This window comes from Macadamia integrifolia, chromosome 10, assembly GCF_013358625.1.
Source record: "Macadamia integrifolia cultivar HAES 741 chromosome 10, SCU_Mint_v3, whole genome shotgun sequence".
Taxonomy (NCBI): Eukaryota; Viridiplantae; Streptophyta; class Magnoliopsida; order Proteales; family Proteaceae; genus Macadamia; species Macadamia integrifolia.
Genome location: NC_056566.1, coordinates 27,841,250 through 27,860,525, shown reverse-complemented (window position 1 = coordinate 27,860,525; position 19,276 = coordinate 27,841,250). Strand labels below are relative to the sequence as shown.

At 38.4% G+C, this 19,276-nt stretch overlaps 2 protein-coding genes across 3 annotated transcripts; both read right to left on the bottom strand.

Moving 5' to 3' along the window:
- Window positions 1-3,083: 3,083 nt before the first annotated feature.
- On the bottom strand, window positions 3,084-7,878 carry LOC122091035 (potassium transporter 5-like). 2 transcript variants are annotated; one of them, XM_042660845.1, is made up of 8 exons: window positions 7,612-7,878; window positions 7,241-7,466; window positions 6,206-6,457; window positions 6,032-6,082; window positions 5,121-5,381; window positions 4,850-5,017; window positions 4,493-4,747; window positions 3,084-4,266 (listed from the first exon to the last, which is right to left on the bottom strand). In XM_042660845.1, exons 1-8 carry the CDS (start codon window positions 7,759-7,761, stop codon window positions 3,380-3,382), a joined length of 2,250 nt encoding a protein of 749 aa, XP_042516779.1. In that variant the 5' UTR covers window positions 7,762-7,878; the 3' UTR covers window positions 3,084-3,379. The 2 variants fall into 2 exon arrangements, with proteins under 2 accessions (XP_042516779.1, XP_042516780.1); XM_042660846.1 differs by lacking the exon at window positions 7,241-7,466 and having other exon boundaries at window positions 7,612-7,727.
- A 504-nt stretch (window positions 7,879-8,382) lies between these two features.
- Window positions 8,383-16,426, bottom strand: LOC122091145 (potassium transporter 5-like). Its single transcript, XM_042660982.1, has 8 exons — window positions 16,001-16,426; window positions 15,683-15,908; window positions 13,965-14,216; window positions 13,002-13,052; window positions 10,238-10,498; window positions 9,976-10,143; window positions 9,635-9,889; window positions 8,383-9,474 (listed from the first exon to the last, which is right to left on the bottom strand). Exons 1-8 carry the CDS (start codon window positions 16,139-16,141, stop codon window positions 8,567-8,569), a joined length of 2,262 nt encoding a protein of 753 aa, XP_042516916.1. The 5' UTR covers window positions 16,142-16,426; the 3' UTR covers window positions 8,383-8,566.
- Window positions 16,427-19,276: the final 2,850 nt, after the last annotated feature.

The following is a 19,276-nucleotide window of genomic DNA, read 5'->3' as shown; positions in this document are numbered from 1 at the left end:
CTTCATTCTCTGCTCTTTAATTAACAAAAAAAGATTGAATACCTTATATTTGCTTTTCTATGGAAAGGTATTGATGACACAAGTTTTTCATCCATTCCATTAGTTGGGAAAGAGTGTGTTTACCTTTTGATGAATAAGGAGGTCTAAATATAAGAAGAGCAAAAGATATTAATGAGGTTACCATCATGAAGCTTATTTTGAGAATTGCTTCTAAGGATGATATTCTGTGGGTTGATAGGGTTTATTCTAAATATTTGAAAGTGGACTTTATTTGGACTGTTAAGAAATCATTTGATTGCTCTTATATTTGTAATCAAATTCTTAAGAGAAGTGGTTCTCTGTCTAGGAGCTTGATATACACCAACTCTCCCATGGAATTATTATTAATACTACAGCCAACGACGCCTTCGGAAGGAGTTTAGACTATTGCATGCTTTTCCAATCGAGAAAACCACTAACAAAGTTCTCTGGATTAAAACATATTTTATGCAACTTTTATGTGAGTTTTCTATCTTGAAGGATGTTCTTCTCGTCGTTCTGAATCCGTACCTGCAAACCGTGTCTAAATCGGAGTTAAAACTTATGCCCTTTGGAACAATGCAATACTAAATAGGGGTAAATCTGTCATTCTGATGTAGTCCTGACATGCGGCACATAACCTGCGGTCGCGTGGTGTTTCGTGATATCACGAATTCTAAATACTGACCGTCCGATTGGCTGTCGAAAATACGAGTGGATGTACAATCGTCGGATTGTCACATCTCCGTTAACGAATAGTGGTGACATTATGTGCTAATTAAATAGAATCTTAATGTGGCAATCGGTACACTGTCATACACTATAGTTAAATGATTTTGTGTAGCGTTGTTATATCCAAGTTCAAGCGCCAACAAACAGAAACTCGCGCATGAGAATCTTTACCGTCATATGAATGTAGGGACATTATGAGCTAATTAAATAATAAAGGGAAAATTACTTGATTACCCACTTATGGGTTTCCCTTTACAAAATTACCCACCAAAAGTTTCAGTTAACAAAAATACCTAAAATTAGGTTTTCCTCTATAAAATTACCCACTTAAAGTTTAAGTTAACAAAAATACTCAAAATTGAGTTTTGGTTTACAAAACTACTCACACAAAGTTTCAGTAATAAAAAAATACATGATCATATGTGAAAGATGAAGACTCACTATTTTGGGTAATTTTGTAAACCCAAACTTAATTTTGGGTATTTTTGTTAACTGAAACTTTGGGTGGGTAGTTTTGTAAATCCAAACTCAATTTTGAGTATTTTTGTTAACCAAAACTTTTTGTGGGTAATTTTGTAAAGGGAAATCCAAAAGTGGGTAATCGTGTAATTTTTCCTTAAATAAATCTTAAATTGACAGTCAGTACATAGTCATACACCATAGTCTAACGAGTCTCTGTAGCTTTGTTATATCAAAATTCATGCGGCGAGCAAACATGAACCGTCGCTTGAGAATCTTTAAGGACAAATAAAAAGTTAGGACATTATGACCTAATTAAATAGAATCTTAAAGTGACAGTCGGTACACCGTCATACACCATATACGAATAATTCTGTGTTGCGTTATTATATTGAAGTCCATACACCGTGCTAACAGAAACTCACGCATCAGAATCTTTGACTCATACGGATTAGTTCCGACGCGAGCAATGTTATCATCCACTTAAATAGAATCTTAATATGGCAGTCGGTAGACCATTATGCACCATATATGAACGATTCTGTGTAGCGTTATTATATTGAAGTTCATGTTCCAAATCAACACAAACCAACACATGAGAATCTGTAATGTCATATGAATACGTGTCGACGCGTGTAATATTAGTGTCCACTTAAATAGACTCTTAAAGTGCCATTCGGTACACCATCATACGCCATATACGAACGATTCTTTGTAACGTTGTTATATCGAAGTCCACGGGCCTAGCTAACAGGAACACGCGCATCAGAATCTTTGACGTCAATACGAAGTCTCTACGACGCGAGTAATATTATCATCCACTTAAGTAGAATCATAATGTGGTAGTCAGTATACCGTCATGCACCATATATAGATGATTTTGTGTGGTGTTACTGTATTGGAGTTCATGTCCCAAATCAACAAAAACCACCAGATAAGAATCTGTAACATAATATGAACCTGTGCCGACGCGTGTAATATTAATCTCCAATTAAATAGAATCCTAAATTGGCATGCACCGTCATACAAAAATATTCTGTGTGGCGTCGCTATATTTAAGTTCATGCACAAAACCAAAAAAAACCTCCGATAAGAATCTTTAACATCAGACAAAATCAGAACGACGCGTGTATTATTTTTGTCTACGGATTTAGAATCCGTTGCCCTGGCTGCTTATCAGCCGCTCTTATGATGATATTGGGCATGCATAATTGCTGAAACCAGTACACCCAGCTTACCAGAATTCCCGAAAGGGTATCTTTGCGATAACTCACTCGTTTTAGCGAATTTTCGAGTGTGGTTTGCGGCCCCATACTCGTGACAAGCAGGACCTTAACCCTTCCTTTGCCACTGCCACTGCCACTGCCGCTGCGTAACCCTATGCCGTTAGGGGAAAGGGGACGGTGGCTGGAGTTGCATGTTCCTGGAGGTAACTCTAATCTCTCTATCTTCCTCTGCAGTTTCGTTATGGGTTTGGAGCTGTAGGTGCTTATCAGAAGATCTCGAAGGAGAGTATGTAGACCCTTTCAATGAGCAGTTGGCCAAGGCAGAATAGAGAAACTGGCATTGGTGGGGTGTACACCAATTTGATCTCAGAGGTAAGGGTTCTAGTGGGTTTTTATTCTTTGTGGATCTCTTGTTTGGTTTTGTTGACCTACAGTTTTGGTCTAGGGGACCTCCAACCCATTGTTGGGTCCGTCCTTCAAAGGATCAGAGGGCTTCCTTTTCAGTGTATGTATAGTTTTTCCTTTCCTTTGCAATGAAGTTGATATTACCTGTAATGAAAAAATTCTTTAAGTTCTGGCTCTACAGTAATTTGGGATATGAATAGAATATTTTCTTTTATTTTTATTAGAAAAAGAGAACAAATAGTCTAAATCTAAGCATATGAGTTCATCTATAATGAAGAGAGGATACAAAGTATAAGATGCTAATGTGAGATATGGAGGTGCTGTGTTCACCTATTTGATAAGACATTATTCCATGTACAAATTGATCCAGTGTTGCCACATAATTCACATCTGTTCCAAATTACTTCTTCCTCCCTGCTCAACTTGAATTGAGTTTCTCCAAAGGGAAAAGAGGAAAACTGTTATTTCAGTTGCCATAGCTTCTTCTATTGAGACTAGATTGGTAGACTGTGACTCCCTACTTATAATTCTTCATTGGTCTAGAGCTCATACATCATTCCTACTTTCAGGAGACGTTTAGAAGGGATATCAGACACCTTGTAACTTTGTCTCAAATTTCTCCTCAAGAAGTTATAAGCATAATTTATCAATACCCTCTTCCCGAAATTAGCACCTTTTCCTGCTACCACTTCGCTCTCACTCACAAAATGGACGATGCCCGATTGACAACCCCTGTCTACCATCTTTAGCTCTTTCTCTACCTCTTCACGTTGCTTCTCTTCAACAACAGTCCTTTCGCTCTCATCATTTAGCCACATATCCTCAGTAATATACTCCTTTAACCTGATCACCAACATTCTTTCGAAGGGTTCTTTGTCATTACGTGCATCGGTGTATCCATACCTCACAACACAACGGAAGACATTAAGTTCATGTGGTTCAACTCGCTTGAATAGAAACCGCTCGTCCACGGGAACCTTGCTTATGTGAAGTGATTTGATAGTGACGAAGACAAGGACTGACTGTATTGCTGGCACATTTTCTATGTAGCGCTCGAAGATGGGTGGGATGCCATGGACTAACTCAGAGTAGAAGATGGCGAGTCCAGGGATTCGACATAAGTTGGTGTTTGCAGCAATATCTCTAAGCTTCTCAGGAGAAACCTTGTGGCCTACCTCATAGCGATATTTCTTGCGGTATACATAATTCCAAACGTACATTATTGCCATCAGGAATGCGGCGAAGGCTAAGGGGAGATACCCACCTTGATCAAATTTGTAGAGTACTGAACTTAGATATATAAGCTCAACTGTGCCTATGATCAGAACATAAGAAAATACAAGGAGTATGTTGGTTTTCCATATCATTATCATGATGAGTACTAGAAAAGCTGAAGTGAGAGTCATCACAAAAACCACAGCAATCCCTACAGAGAAAAACAAGGAGAAAGATTTGTGAGTATGAATTGTAGATGCAGAACAATTTGGAAGTGGTTATGGGCCTAAATGCAAAGAACATTGACCATTCACACTCCATTTCAAGGAATCAACATGGATATGTTCCCCATGGAATTGAGAATTCAAACATCAGGGCTTATTCCCTAATATATATCAAGAGAAGTAGTGAAGGTGGATATAGTTAATAGTTCATACCATAGGCATTTCCAATCTTTACAGTTGTCCTGAATCCTATAGTGACTGCTACACATGCCAGCATTAGCAGATAATTGATCTCAGGAATGTAGACTTGTCCTTCATACTTCATTGATGTGTGAACTATCTTGACACGGGGGAAGCACCCAAGCGACAGGGACTGTTGGATGATGGAGAAGGTGCCAGAGATCATGGCCTGACTCGCGATAATTGATGCCATAACAGCCACAACAAACATTGGCCAATATAAAGGACCTGCAATTTTTCAACTTTCATCTTAAGACGACAAATAGATACAGAGGAGAGGACTAAAGAATGCAAATATTGGATAAATCAGAAGTATACTTCATACTTCACCTGGAATGGATTTATAAAACGTATCTAATACGTCGTCATTATGTTTACGGAGGTATGATGCTTGACCAGTGTATGCCAGGACAAGAGAAGGGAATGTTAATGAGCACATGCTTATCTGTATGGATCTAACTGTGAAGTGTCCCACATCGGCAAACAATGCTTCAGTTCCTGCATCAATCCAGTATTCAGAAATCTTCATTACTGTCACAGCGCATAGATTGCAAAGGGATTACAGCTACCGACCAAGCAAAGCTATAACTAGATAACCAACCTGTTATAGCTAGTACAATACCGCCAAGTGAAATCCATGCATCCTTCTTGTTTCTTCTAAAGTAATCTATGATGTATTTAGGGTTAATGGCCTTTATTACAGTGAGGTCATGCTTGATGAAGTTGTAGAGACCAATGCCACCGATGAAGGTGAACCAAATACAAATAATTGGAGCAAAGCTATACCCAACTTTGTCAGTTCCAAATCTTTGAACAATGAACAAACCTATCAATATGGCCACTGATATCCAGACAATTGCATCTGCATATCAGGAAAAGAGTCAAATAGAATTACTCAAAATAAAGATGGATTAATCTTGCTGTTTGTTAAGTTCAAAGATGTACCATATAAACCTCATTTGGATAATACTATGACTGCTTTCTGCTTCTATTGAGGAAGGCATACTTTTGCCTTAATCAGACTTCCAGCCTGCTTGATCATCCTCCTCCTTCCTCCCCTGTTTCCTTGTTCTTCCTTAGTAACAATCTATTATCCACTCTGATGGTGCTTGGAATGAACAGAGAAAGCATGGAAATGGAGAAGTGATCATCAGAGCAACACTAGAGATTTTATTGCTTCCCCAAGTGCAAAGTAAGTTCTGGTTTCTTGTAGTATATTGGTCTCTTTCTAAACTTATATTTGTTTCTTTCTGTTTCTTGTACCCCATTCCAACTCTGCCACTTGGCATGTTCACATAGGTGCTTATTAGTAAATTTTGTCACTTTGGTCTGACTAATCAGCAAAACTAAGTATATGTTACCAATCTATGCATTATGCATGTACATGTGGAAGGTTGAGGTCCTACTAGAGGTTACCCTTCTGGTCAAACAAGTGGACAATTTTATTTATCAGCCATAGGGGCAGACTTCTTAGCTTGGTGATGGTTGAGTGATAGATTATAGATAGTTTACCTTCAGTCATAGAACTGGTGGCTTGCTTGATACCTCCCACTGCTGATAAAACTGCCATGCCATGGTTAGTTGGAAGTGAAATCAAAGTTAGAACAGATAGCTACCCAATCCACTACCCATTACCACCTTGACCTCTGTTAGAGAGAGAGAGAGAGAGAGAGAGAGAGAAGCAACCTGAGATACAAGGAGTGAGGATGCCATCACCAATGACCATGGAAGTACCCAACATGGTTGCAAAGAGTAGGAAGTACTTGGTAGAATTGCTCTTCTCAAGTGCGGATTTGAGCTTTGATGCTCGGCGAAAGGGGCCATCACTGGGCAACTCTAGCCGGAAGTTTGAAACGTCCTTGTCCTCTGCCTGTTGATTTGGTATCAGCCCCACCTTCGCGAATCTGCATATCATTGAATATAGCGCGAATGTCCCCCCTACAACCACACATATAACCACATTACTGTATTAGTTTTGATTAGCCAAATAATACACCATTGCCCCCCTTCTTTGGCATAATTTTGTTATACCAAAAGGGCTGACCAATTTTAAAAAAATAATAAATATCAAATTTTAAAGGGTTTTACTATGTGTAAACACAGTTGATTACACTGGGGCTCTGATAATACCAAATTTACTTTCTCGAGGCAGTCTTCAAATGATATTATTATTGTTTTTTGTCTTAAAAGGTCCACATTATCAAATGGTGACAACTTAGTATAACTATGTATAATTAATTAGAAAATATTTCATTTTTAAAAAATTCATTAATTCAAATTTATTTAGCCAATACCCTTTCCTTGATGGCTAGCTAACGACGAGTTCTTGAACATTAAGTTCAAGCAATTATTTTAAAAGGAACTAATGAAATTAACAAGACTGAAAGTCTCCTCCACTGGGTTTAGGGTTTAGACATGCCATGTCTTATCCCACAAAATCAGCCCACATCAGATGAATCTCAATTTTCAATCATACCTTCATTTTTACTTTTTTTTTTTTTTCTATCTAATTGGCTTCTGATTATTTTTTGATTTTCTCATTGTAAAAAATCAAGATAATATAAATTTTTAAAAATAAAATAAAATCCTGTTTAATATAGAACAAAATTATGCTATATGAGAGTGAAAGTTTGATCCTTTCATTTGAAGAAGGTCAGGGAAAAAAAAAAAAAAAAAGGGATGGGTGTAAGTGGGGATTATGAGTTATAGAAAATTAATTACCATCGCCATTGTCGTTGGCCTGGAGGACTATGAAGACATACTTGATGAGGGGGATGAGGATGAGTGTGTAGAAAATCATGGAGAGGACACCCAATATATCGTCATTATTTTTTATCCCACCGGTGAAGGTGCTCGCGTACACATACAATGGCGATGTTCCAATGTCACCGTACACTATCCCTATGCTCTGAAACGCCAAATGCAATATTGTCGCCCAATCCACCACCTAACATTATTAATATGCCATGGTAAGCCTCCATTGTGAGTTTGAGGTCCCTTTTATGATTAGTGAGTCCCACACTTGGGTTAAGTGGATTCCCAAGAAATCCAAAATTAGCGCTACCGTAAATGAGAGAGAAAGAGAGAGAGACCTTGGATCCAGGGGCGTCATGGTCACGAAAGTTACTAGATTCCACGTCCAATGAGTTGTATCGCCGGACCTTCTTTCCCTGCAGCGGTGGTGGTGGTGGTGGTGGTGGTTCTTCTTCCTCTACAACCTCATCGCCAACTGTTGAAGACATTACTTCTCAACAGTTGGAGATCTCTTCTCTTCTCTTCTTTTCTTATGAATCCTTTCCTACCTCAGTCAACCAAGGGATATTATAAAAGGGTCCGTTTGAACTGAATCTAACAGACTCTGTTGGAAAGAATTTTATTTACGGAAAAATCAAATTCAATACAAAATTTTGAACATCCATAAGCTATTAAATGAAGGATATATTTGTAATTAAGATCACCTTTTCTCTAAAAGATATTTTTACTCTTCTTGACTTCTTCCTCTTCTCATGGTCCAAGAAATCGACTCAATGACACCTCAAGATTTGGTAGAATCAAGATGAGCTGTAAGAAAGTGTTGTAAGTTGTAACTTATTTTTAGCCGTTAAAAATGCCCATTATGCTAAACACATGATTGGTCAAATAAAAAGAAGAAAGTTTTCCTCAACCCGCGGAGAGATGGTCCAAGTCCAAAAAATGACAAAGAATGCTAACTGATTGTATTCTCTACACCCTCCAATAGGGTGCAACGCACGTGCATGAGTATCCACTAGAGAACACACAAGGGGCAAGAGGTCATTTCATGGGACCCTAAATGTATCAAATGATCTATGCCAAAGAAAGGATACAAAGTATAAGATACAATGTGAGACAAGAAGGTGTTGTACTTATTTATTTATTTAATATTTGATAACACACTGTATTCCATGTACAAATTAGTCCAGTACTGTAGCCATATGCTTCACCTCTCTTCCAAATTTCCTTAAGCTTCCTCTATTGAGAATAGATTGGTAGACTCCCTCCCCTCCCTACTTATAGTTCTTCATTGCTCTAAAGCTCATATGTCATTCCCACCTTCAGGAGACGCTTGGAAGGGATATCAAACACCTTGTAACTCTGTCTCAAATTCCTCCTTATGAAGTTATAAGCATAATTTATCAATACCCTCTTCCCAAAACTAGAACCTCTTTCTGCTACAACCTCACTCTCACCCACCAAGTGGACAATCCCAGATTGCCAACCTCTATCCACCACCTCTAGCTCTTTCTCCACCACTTCACCTTTCTTCTCTTCAACAACAATAGTCCTTTCCTCATCATCCACATTCTCAACCTTTGGTGACAGCCACAAATCCTCACTAATGTACTCCTTTAATCTTTCCACCAATGTTCTTTCAAAGGGTTCTTTGTCATTGCGAACATCGGTGTATCCATACCTCACGATACACCGGAAGACATTAAGTTCATGTGGTTCAACTCGCCTGAATAAGAACCGTTCCTCCACCGGAACCTTGCTTATTGGAAGTGATTTGTAAGCGACGAAGACAAGGACTGATTGCATTGCTGGTACATTTTCTATGTAGTGCTCGAAAATGGGTGGAATGCCATGGACTAATTCAGAGTAGAAGACGGCGAGTCCAGGGATTCGACATAAGTTGGTGTTTGCAGCAATATCTCTAAGCTTCTCAGGAGAAATCTTGTGGTCTAGCTCATAGTAGTATTTCTTGCGGTATACATAGTTCCAAACATACATTATTGCCATCAGGAATGCGGCGAAAGCTAAGGGGAGATACCCACCTTGATCAAATTTGTAGAGCACTGAACTTAGATATAGGAGCTCAACTGTGCCTATCACCAGAACATAAGCAATTACAAGGAGTATGTTGGTTTTCCATATCATTATCATGATGAGTACTAGAAAAGATGAAGTGAGTGTCATCACAAACACCACAGCAATCCCTACAGAGAAAAACAGAGAGAGAGACAGATCTGTGAGTACAAATTTTAGATGCAGAACATTGATCATTCACACTCCATTTCAAGAAATCAAAATGGGTTTGTTCCCCAAGGAATGGAATTGAGAATTTAAATACTAGGGCCTGTAGTTAATAGTTCATACCATAGGCATTTCCAATCTTTGTAGTTGTCCTGAATCCTACAGTGACTCCAACACAAGCCAACATTAGCAGGTAATTGATCTCAGGAACATAAACTTGTCCTTCATACTTTGTTGATGTATGAACTATCTTGACACGAGGGAAGCAACCAAGTGAAAGAGACTGTTGGATGATGGAGAAGGTGCCTGAGATCATGGCCTGACTCGCGATAATTGATGCCATAACAGCCACAACAAACATGGGCCAATATAAAGGATCTGCATTAACCAAATTGTGTCAACTATTTATTGCTACTGTTTCACCTAAAAGCTCGAACTTGGACAAAATCAGAAGCATACTTCACCTGGAATGGATTTATAAAACGTATCTAATACATCTTCATTATGTTTACGAAGGTAGGATGCTTGGCCAGTGTATGCCAGGACAAGAGAAGGGAATGTTACTGAGCACATACTTATTTGAATGGATCTAACTGTGAAGTGTCCAACATCAGCAAACAAGGCTTCAGTTCCTGCATCAATCAATCCAGTTTTTCAGAAATCTTCATTACTGTCATAGAGTTGGAATGGAAGTTTTTGAATTGATTGCAAATGGACTACAGATACCTGTTATTGCTAGAACGATACCGCCGAGTGAAATCCATGCATCCTTCTTGTTTCTGCTAAAGTAATCTATAATGTATTTAGGGTTAATGGCCTTTACTACAGCAGGGTCATACTTGATGAAGTTGTAGATACCAATGCCTCCAATGAAGGTGAACCAAACACAAATAATTGGAGCAAAGCTATATCCAACTTTGTCTGTTCCAAATCTTTGAACAGCAAACAAACCTATCAATATGGCCACTGATATCCAAACAATTGCACCTGCATATCAGGAAAAGGGTCAAACATATGCAGATGTTCTACTCATATCTGATATCCAATAATCCTTCTCTCTCTTTCTCTCTGTCTCTCACACACACACATGCTATTTTTCAAGGAAGAACATAGAACTAGCTTTTCCTAGCTTAAATTTTTCTAGAAAGGTAAAATTTTCTAATGGAAAATTATCAAAAAGGGTGGGAAGAAAAAACCTTTATGTTTATGGACCACACTATCAAAACTCTGGAGATTCTTTCAAGATTTTGTGGTCCATGTGTGGTGCCACTTAAAATGACAAACCTGTAGTTTTATTTGAAAAATACTACATAACGACTGATCAACCTACCAATGATTTCTTTAAAATGTCAAATCCTGTAGTTTTCTGCTATATTTTGTTTGGAAAAGGAATCCTCGATGTTGATGTCAGTGTGTGGATTCTTGCGCACGCCCTCTAACATCGATCTCACCCATATACCCTATAATCTTTTTTCAATAAATGCTTCGAATTGGATTCATCACCTACCCCCTTTTACAAAATTGCACTATAGCATCGTATGAAACCCTTTCCCATTTTCTTTATGACCATTTGATAACGTTTCCGCCGTTTCTATGTCAAGAAACGGCAGAAACATAAAATTGCGTTTCTAAGAACAGAAACAGTTTTTATGGTGTTTGATAAAAGCTGTTTCTAAAAACGTTTCTTCTTCTTCTCCTTTCCCTCCCCCTGATCACAAAAATGTCGAAAGAATACAGCAGACTGGAGAGGCTTGAAGCAGAGCTTGCAAGAACTCGAGCTACAGTAAGAGAAGCTGGCCAGACCTAGAAGATTCAACTCGAGCTGCAATTATTGGCGCCTCTTCCATCTCTCTCTCTCTCTCTCTCTCTCTCTCTCTCCCTCTTGTAGGGGAGATTCAACTGGGGTTTCTATCGGTTGCAGTCATGGTGCAGTACAACCTCACTAGGCGAATACCCAAGCCCTTCTCGCAGATAGAAGGCACTCCTCATTGGTACCCTCTCAATTGGCGACTCCAACCTGAAGCTGCTGAAGCTCATCTTCATTGTCTTGACCTATCCAATCGTCGTTTCGGATTGTGGGATCCTGCTGAAGCTCATCTCAAATCCTCTCCCCCTTTCGGCCTGGATTCTTTTTGAAGCCCCTCTCCATCATCTTCCAACTCCAACAACTCTACCCTGCTGCGAACCTACAAATCCAGGTAAAGGAAAGGGGCTTTCTTCTTGCATTCATTCTTCTTTGATGGCCTATCAGCGGAATCTCCTTCTTGATCCCTGCCCCCGACTTCAACCTTGATAGCGAGCAAGGTGTTGCAGAGAGCGCACGCCCCTCTTGGCTCTATGGTTCATCTCACTCGAAAGCTCTACAGTGATGGCTTCTCTCTCACACTAGAGACTAGCAAGTTTTGGGTTTCAGAAGTCAGAAATTTGAGTCGTGAGATTTGCAGACGGTTCACCGGAGGTATTGTGCAGCTCGAGTTGCAAAGCCATGGAGTCGTTTGAGGAGAGGCATGAGTTCATGGGAGTATAGCTTTTTTATCGGGCACAATCCAAAATCCCTTCCTTCACTTGTTTCTGGAAATGGAGAAACAAGTCATACTTGTTTCACCATGTCCATTTTTAGAAACATAAATCACCATAAATTTTGATTTCTATTTATGAAAACAAGAGAAACGGAACAAGTTTGTCAAACACTTTTTATTCCGTTTCTATCATTTCTTGACACAGAAACGACAAAAATGCGTTTCTTGATCTGTTATCAAATGGGCCCTTAGTTGGTCTCTTTCTGAACTCATTTTTGTTTCTTTGTGTTTCTTGGACCCCATTCCAACTCCCCGACTAGGCATATATGTTCACAGTGGTCCTTATAAGGAAAATTTGTCAATTTGGTCTGACTAGTCAACAAAACAAACCAATCTGTGCATATAGATGTATCATGTGCATATAAATATATATATATATATATATATGTGTGGAAGACCCAAGAGATCCAAGTCAAGTGAGGTCCCAGTGGAGGTTCTAGTCCATGAGCCTTTTGGTCAAACACGTGGAGAATTGTATTTTATCAACCATGGGCCAATATATAGACTTCTTAGCTAAGCTTGGTGGAGGTTGAGTGACGCTAAGGCAGAGAGCTTCATGGGTGTTTCAAAGTTGGTGGCTGGATGCTTTCATCACTTATATATATAGATATATATATATATATATATAGTTATTATTGTGAATCCTAAATACTAGATTTGAAAGGGGTCCTAGCTCGTTTAGGTTAAGGTATAAGGAGGTAGGCCTGAAGATGATTCTAGTTTCTAGTAGATGTTGGGTCACCTCTCATTTTTCTTTTTGTGAAAAGGGTTCCTCAAAGTCAAAGGTAGGAAGTTGGAATTGAATACGAAAGAGAGACATATAGGAAGAAAAGGAAAATAATAAATTTACATAAATTAAACTCTTGTCCCAACTGTTCAAAGAAAGAAAGATTGATAGATAGGTATTTTACCTTCAGTCATTGCACTCGTGGCTTGTTTGATCCCTCCCACTGCTGATAAGACTGCCGTGCCATGGTCAAAGTTAGAACAAATAGAAATATGAGAAATTCAAAACATGTGAACAATTAATGGGAATACCTATATTAAAATGTTGGTAAGAGAGAGACTTTTTTATTTTATTTTATTTTATTTATTTATTTATTATTATTTTTTTACAACAGGTATTCAGGCCTTCAACGTGATTAGTCTCACGAACTCATAAATAACCCACTTGCATATTATGGGTAAAATAATCTTTTCTTTACTTTTTTTATTTTTAATTTTCAGATAAAGTTCCTGATTTAGAGAACTTGTTAATAGAAAGCAATACATAACACATTACCCCTGTGAAGCTGTGTTGTAAGTAGCTAAAAAGTCATAAAGAAAGAAAGAAAGAAAGTTGTGAGTAGGAAAAAAGTTCTAATAAAGTCTGATACCAAAATGATCACAGACTCCCAACTTTTTTGAAAGAAAGAAAGTTGGAGAGAAAGATTGTTTTTAATGAAGCTACATTCCAACCCACTTCCCACCTTCACCTCAGTTGGTTTCATTATTTCATCTCAAGCCACAGAGGCTCAACCATTTTAAAAGGAAAACGTGAGAAATAGGTAGATAATTAAATGGAGCTCATCCCAACCCACTATCCACCTTCTCCTATAGAGAGAGAGAGAGAGAGAGAGAGAGAGAGAGAGAGAGAGAGAGTTGACTCTCTTGCAGTGCATGTGAGGTTGTGAATATCACAATATGTGGTTGGTGAAGGATAGGTACCACCAATCTTTTCTATGACCCTTTTTTACTCTTAGAAAATTGGATTAAACTAAACTAAGTGGTTAAGGTGGTCACCTGATGTGGGACTATGTTAATCTCTGTTTAGGGAGTGTCACAGTCCAAAAAAAAATGAGAGAGAGAGAGAGAGAGAGAGAGAGAGGGGCAACCTGACATGCAGGGAGTGAGGATGCCATCACCGATGACCATGGAAGTACCCAACATGGTTGCGAAGAGTAGGAAGTACTTGGTGGAATTGCTCTTCTCAAGTATGGACTTGAGCTTTGATGCTCGGCGGTGGCGGCCACTGTTGGGCAGCTCTAGCCGGAAGTTTGAAACGTCTTTGTCCTCTGCCTGTTGACTTGGTATCAGCCCCACTTTCGCGTACCTACATATCAATGAATATAGCGCGAACGTTCCCCCTGCATCCACACATTATTATCATTATTAGTTATCATATTAGTTTGATTATTCAATCATAAAATAATATAATGGCCGACCAATGATGTCACAATCTTTTTCAACTGTTTTCACGATGATGACAATACTATTTTTTGTCTAATTAAATCTTAAATTATATGGTGACAACTCAATATAACTTAAATTACTACGCATGATTACATAAATAATATTTCATTTTTAAATACTCAATAATTCCATCTTATTGTGAACAATATATGCATTGGCTCAATCTAATTATGAATAATTACATAGAAAATATCCCATTTTTGAAATTCATAATGACTCAATCTTATTATTAAAAACCTGCTTTTATTCAACGTTAGGTTCATGCATATGTATGGTTTGAATCATGGTTTCAAAAATCGGAATTAAATATTTACAAAAAAAAATTTAAAAACAAATCAATTGAACCTGGTAATTTGTGTCAAAATTAGCACTGATTGATCTGGTTAATATCCATCAGTTTCTATATTAGTTTCCTTCAGATTCTGACGATTCTGATCAACTCAAATCGGTTCAATTATTGATTCTAAATTTTAAAACCTTGGTTTGAAAACACCAAAAAAATTTCTTTTTTCTTTAAAAACACCAAGAAAAAATTCAAAATCGAAAAAGGAAAAAAAAAGTCAGATGAAAAATCAGCAACATCAAGGAAATTAAGGATGGAATTAAGTCTAGTCCACATTGGGGTTTAGCCTTTAGGCATGCCATGTCTCATCATTAATAGTAAGAGAGAGAGAGAGAGAGAGAGAGAGAGAGAGAGAGAGCTTCCAATGCAAATTAAAGCGACTTTTCTACACAACGATTCAATTTTCCCAACTATACTCTTATTAAATTTTCTGATTCTGATTTTGAATTTGACTCAGAAAAATTAACCCTAATCTTTTTGGATCTTTCTTCAGAGCTGTGAGAACTGCAAAGCTAGAGTTTTGGTCTACCAAAGTACTGTAGGTGGGATCGTTTCGAAGAAGGTTCCTTAAAAGCAGCGTGGCCTCTTAGTATGTAGGGGCACGTTACCTTTTAGGCTTCTTTTTTGTGCAAATTATTATTGGGAGGAGGTGAGATATATTGTCAGTAGCAACTCAACCAATGGAAGGGCTAAGACGTGAGGGGCATAGGATATTTTTCCAAGGTGAAGAAGAGAAAAAAAGTCACAAATCTGGATATACTTGCGACATATCTAGCATTTTCCCCACATGCTAATATCGAATAAAATTAAAATTATGGTAATGTGAAAGTGAAAGTTTGACACCAATCCAAGGGGTGGTCTATTGGTGATTTGAAGTAAGTAAAGCAGGAAACGTTATACTTGGGTCAAATCTCTTTTGGCATCACCCTTGTTTCATCCTTGGGGCTCTGGCCCTCTTTAGAGGGAAAACAAAATATGGGGTATCATGGAGAATTTGAGTTATAAAGAGTTACTTACCATCACCGTTGTCGTTGGCTTGTAGGACGATGAAGACATACTTGAGGAGGGGGATGAGGGTGATTGTGTAGAAGATCATGGAGAGGACACCCAGTATATCATCGTTGTTCTTGATCCCATCGGTGAAGGTGCTCGCGTACACATACAGTGGCGACGTTCCGATGTCACCGTACACTATCCCTATACTCTGGAACGCCAGTTGCAATATCGTCCCCCAATCCATCGCCTACACATCCATTCATACATAAACTAACAATTACACAGAGAGAGAGAGAGAGAGAGAGAGAGAGAGAGAGAGAGAGAGAGAGAGAGAGAGACCTTGGATCGGTGGCCGTCATGGCCACGAAAGTGACCAGATTCGGCGGCCAAAGAGTCAAGTCGCCGGAGATTCTTTCCTTGTGGTGGTGGTGGTTGTTCTTGTGCCATTACAACGACCTCATCGCCAGCTGTAGATGACATCTTTCTCCGGCCAACTTATGTACACCTTTTCCTAGCTAAGCTAAGCTACGGTAGCAGTAATTGAACAATATAATCTCTTCTTTTCTGATCATAAGAATGATTCTTTACTCAACCAAGAGATGTTATTATATACTATGGGAGAGGTACAGAAGTCTCCACTCAAAGACAAGGAAACAGGAGGAGAGAGAGTGAAAGAAAGCTAGATAGCTAGCTTGGGGAACTTAATTAAACTGTTCATCGCCAATCGAGACCTCGAGACTCTTGAGAAAGAATGGAGAATCGAAGTGGAAGAGTTATAATAATTTATAGGCGCAATGGATCGAGTGAACGAAGCCAAACACCCTACGTATCTCTCTCTTGATGTAATTCTAATGGGTCTTGGACTCTTGGTGGGAAGTTTTTACTTTAGTGTTCACATGTGTACATTACTTGTGTGGCTGTGTGGGTCCCCACTTCCCACTTTATTTTTCTCACAACCCTCTAGCTTGACTTGGTAGGCGAGCGACTTGCCCCTCTCTCTCTCTCTTCCCTACGTATCTCTCTCTTGATGTTATTCTAACGGGTCTTGGACTTTTGGTGGGAAGTTTTTACTTTAGTGTTCACATGTATACACCACATGTGTGGCTGTGTGGGTCCCCACTTCCCACTATATTTTTCTCACAACCCTTTAGCTTGACTTGGTAGGCGACCGACTTGCCCCTCCTCTCTCTCTCTCTCTCTCTCTCTTCCCTTGATGCTTCCTTTCTTAGTTGCTAGTTAGTGTAATTACTACTTTTTAATTACCTTAGCCTGATCGGATCCGTGTCAATCAGCCTGTCCAGTCAGATTTTTCTTGGGATGAATCGGTTTTGGACGAATAGTGACCCGGGTTTAAATCTTCTGTGGGAGTTGTGAGTGGCAATGATGATTTAACGGTTAGGAGGGCCTGGCATGCACCTCTGGATATTCTTTATCTCATTGCAGAAGATTTTTATGTGTACCAAGGCAACTTGATATCAAACTAGTAAAGCATGTTCTGATTTCAATCAATTTCTGTTTGGTTTAGATATTTAATCATTTTTATTTTTTCAATTTATTATCAGCCTGGTAGAGGTTGCACTCTGGTTTAAATTTTCCATGCATATATAGGAAACAAGGAGCCTAAAAGATAGTGTGGCCCTACATCCAATCACAGAGGGGCCAAAATGACCGCCCCACCCCTCATGAAATGTGAAAGGTTGATGTTTTTAAATGCTCCTACTGATTCATGTATTGACGTAAGGCCACACTACCTCTAAGGAATCTTCTCATATGTATAAAAGAGGGAGAAACACTCATAATGAGGGAGCGGAGTGCATAATTTCTCTCTCCTACTCATGTGAAATGACCAGAACAGAGGAGAGAGACAGATTGTGGGAGCCTGTGATCCGTCATAGGGAACATTATTCCCCAAGAAAATAAATCAAAAAACTTGGGTGTTTATTACTTTTAGTTTTCTATCGATCATTTATCCGGTTTTTGATGGGTTCAATTTGATTTCCAATTTTGAGTAGTATTTCTACCGGTTTTAAAGAAAAATACAATTCAATTAAAGCCAAAGCAATAAATATTTGGTTAGATTCGGTTCATTTTGGACTTAACCAATTGGTTTTAGTCTATCAAACCGGTTAGGATTAGAATTTGATACCCTAGTAATTGGCTTACATATATCTCCTTCAGGATTATCTCTCAATAAAAACAAGAAGATAATCCTTACTTCTCTATTTCAAACATATTCAATTCAGTCCTTTTCAGACATGGAACTTAGTAGGGTTTTGAAAATCGGATAGGTATTAGTTGAATCAACCCACACCGATCTTGAATGATAAACCCGAATACTGTTTCCACTGAGTCTGACCGAGTCATACTGTTGAGCAGAAGTAGCAGCAAATCTGGAAACAGTTTCTGCTGACTTTGACTACTCGATTCATGATCCAACTCAATGTGGAAAGCAGCTTTCACACTCGAAGACCAAATTCCTCACTCACCTTCCTTCCTTCTTTCTCTCTCTTCCCTCCTGTTTTCAAGTGGAAATAAAACACAACTAGCCAATCTTCCATGTGTCAGCCAAAGATTTAGTAATTGGACTCGGTCTCGGCTGATATCAATATGATATTGATCTAGGATCGATTGTATCAGCATGGATCAATCAATATTATCCTTATTTTTCATAAGAATTAAGTTTGTTGACAATTTTGCCCTTGATATCCATACAATACCCAATCCCAGATCGGCCAGATAATATGATTGATCTCAATCGATACCAATATGATATGGCCAATATGGTACCAATACCTAAAACCATGGTGGCAGCTTTAGTTCAGCGTGGACTTAGTCATCGGTATCAGATATCGATCCAAGTTAGTATCGTATTGTATTAGACCATCGGTAATTTTCCCTTAAACCCTCTGTCTTTAAGGAATATGCTTGATGCTACAGTAAATGTACGAATATTGCAACCTAATGGTCAAGCAGTCGAAACAATCTCTCAACATTCTCGAGATAAATTGTATAGTTCTCACCTTCAGACTTTGCACATGTAAGAGCCTCGGACACTGGATATGCCCTACGCCCTCCATCTTTAGCATCCTAGATGATGATGTGGCAAAACTACCTAAGAAGGAAATTGTTTGTTCCATAGCTCAACAAACATGCTAATTGTATTAAAAACATTTCCCTTTTTTCTTTCTTTTTAACATTTTGTCTGTTGTAATTTGAAAGAAGAAATCAAACTTCAAAATCTTCCTCCTATTGTATGATTTGTCAACCTTTCTTTTTCATGCATGTGCAGAGTCTGCTGACCAAAGAATCTGCTCCTAAAATTTAGTATTCAAATATTGAAATGCTTCCATCAAACGGGAAATTTGGAAGGAAACATTAAAGAGATATTTCATTTTTTTAATCACATGATTAAAGATTATGATAATTTTAACTTTAAACTGACGATCATAGTTGGAAAATTAGGTTTTTAACCGATTCATCCTATTATTATGATAGTTTTATTAACAAAATGACTCGAGTAAATCAATTTTTTTTTTTTTTTTTTAGTGAGAAAGAATTAAGGTCATGGTTGTTTCAAATGTGAGGAGGAAAAAAAGGTGGTGGGGGGGGGGGGGG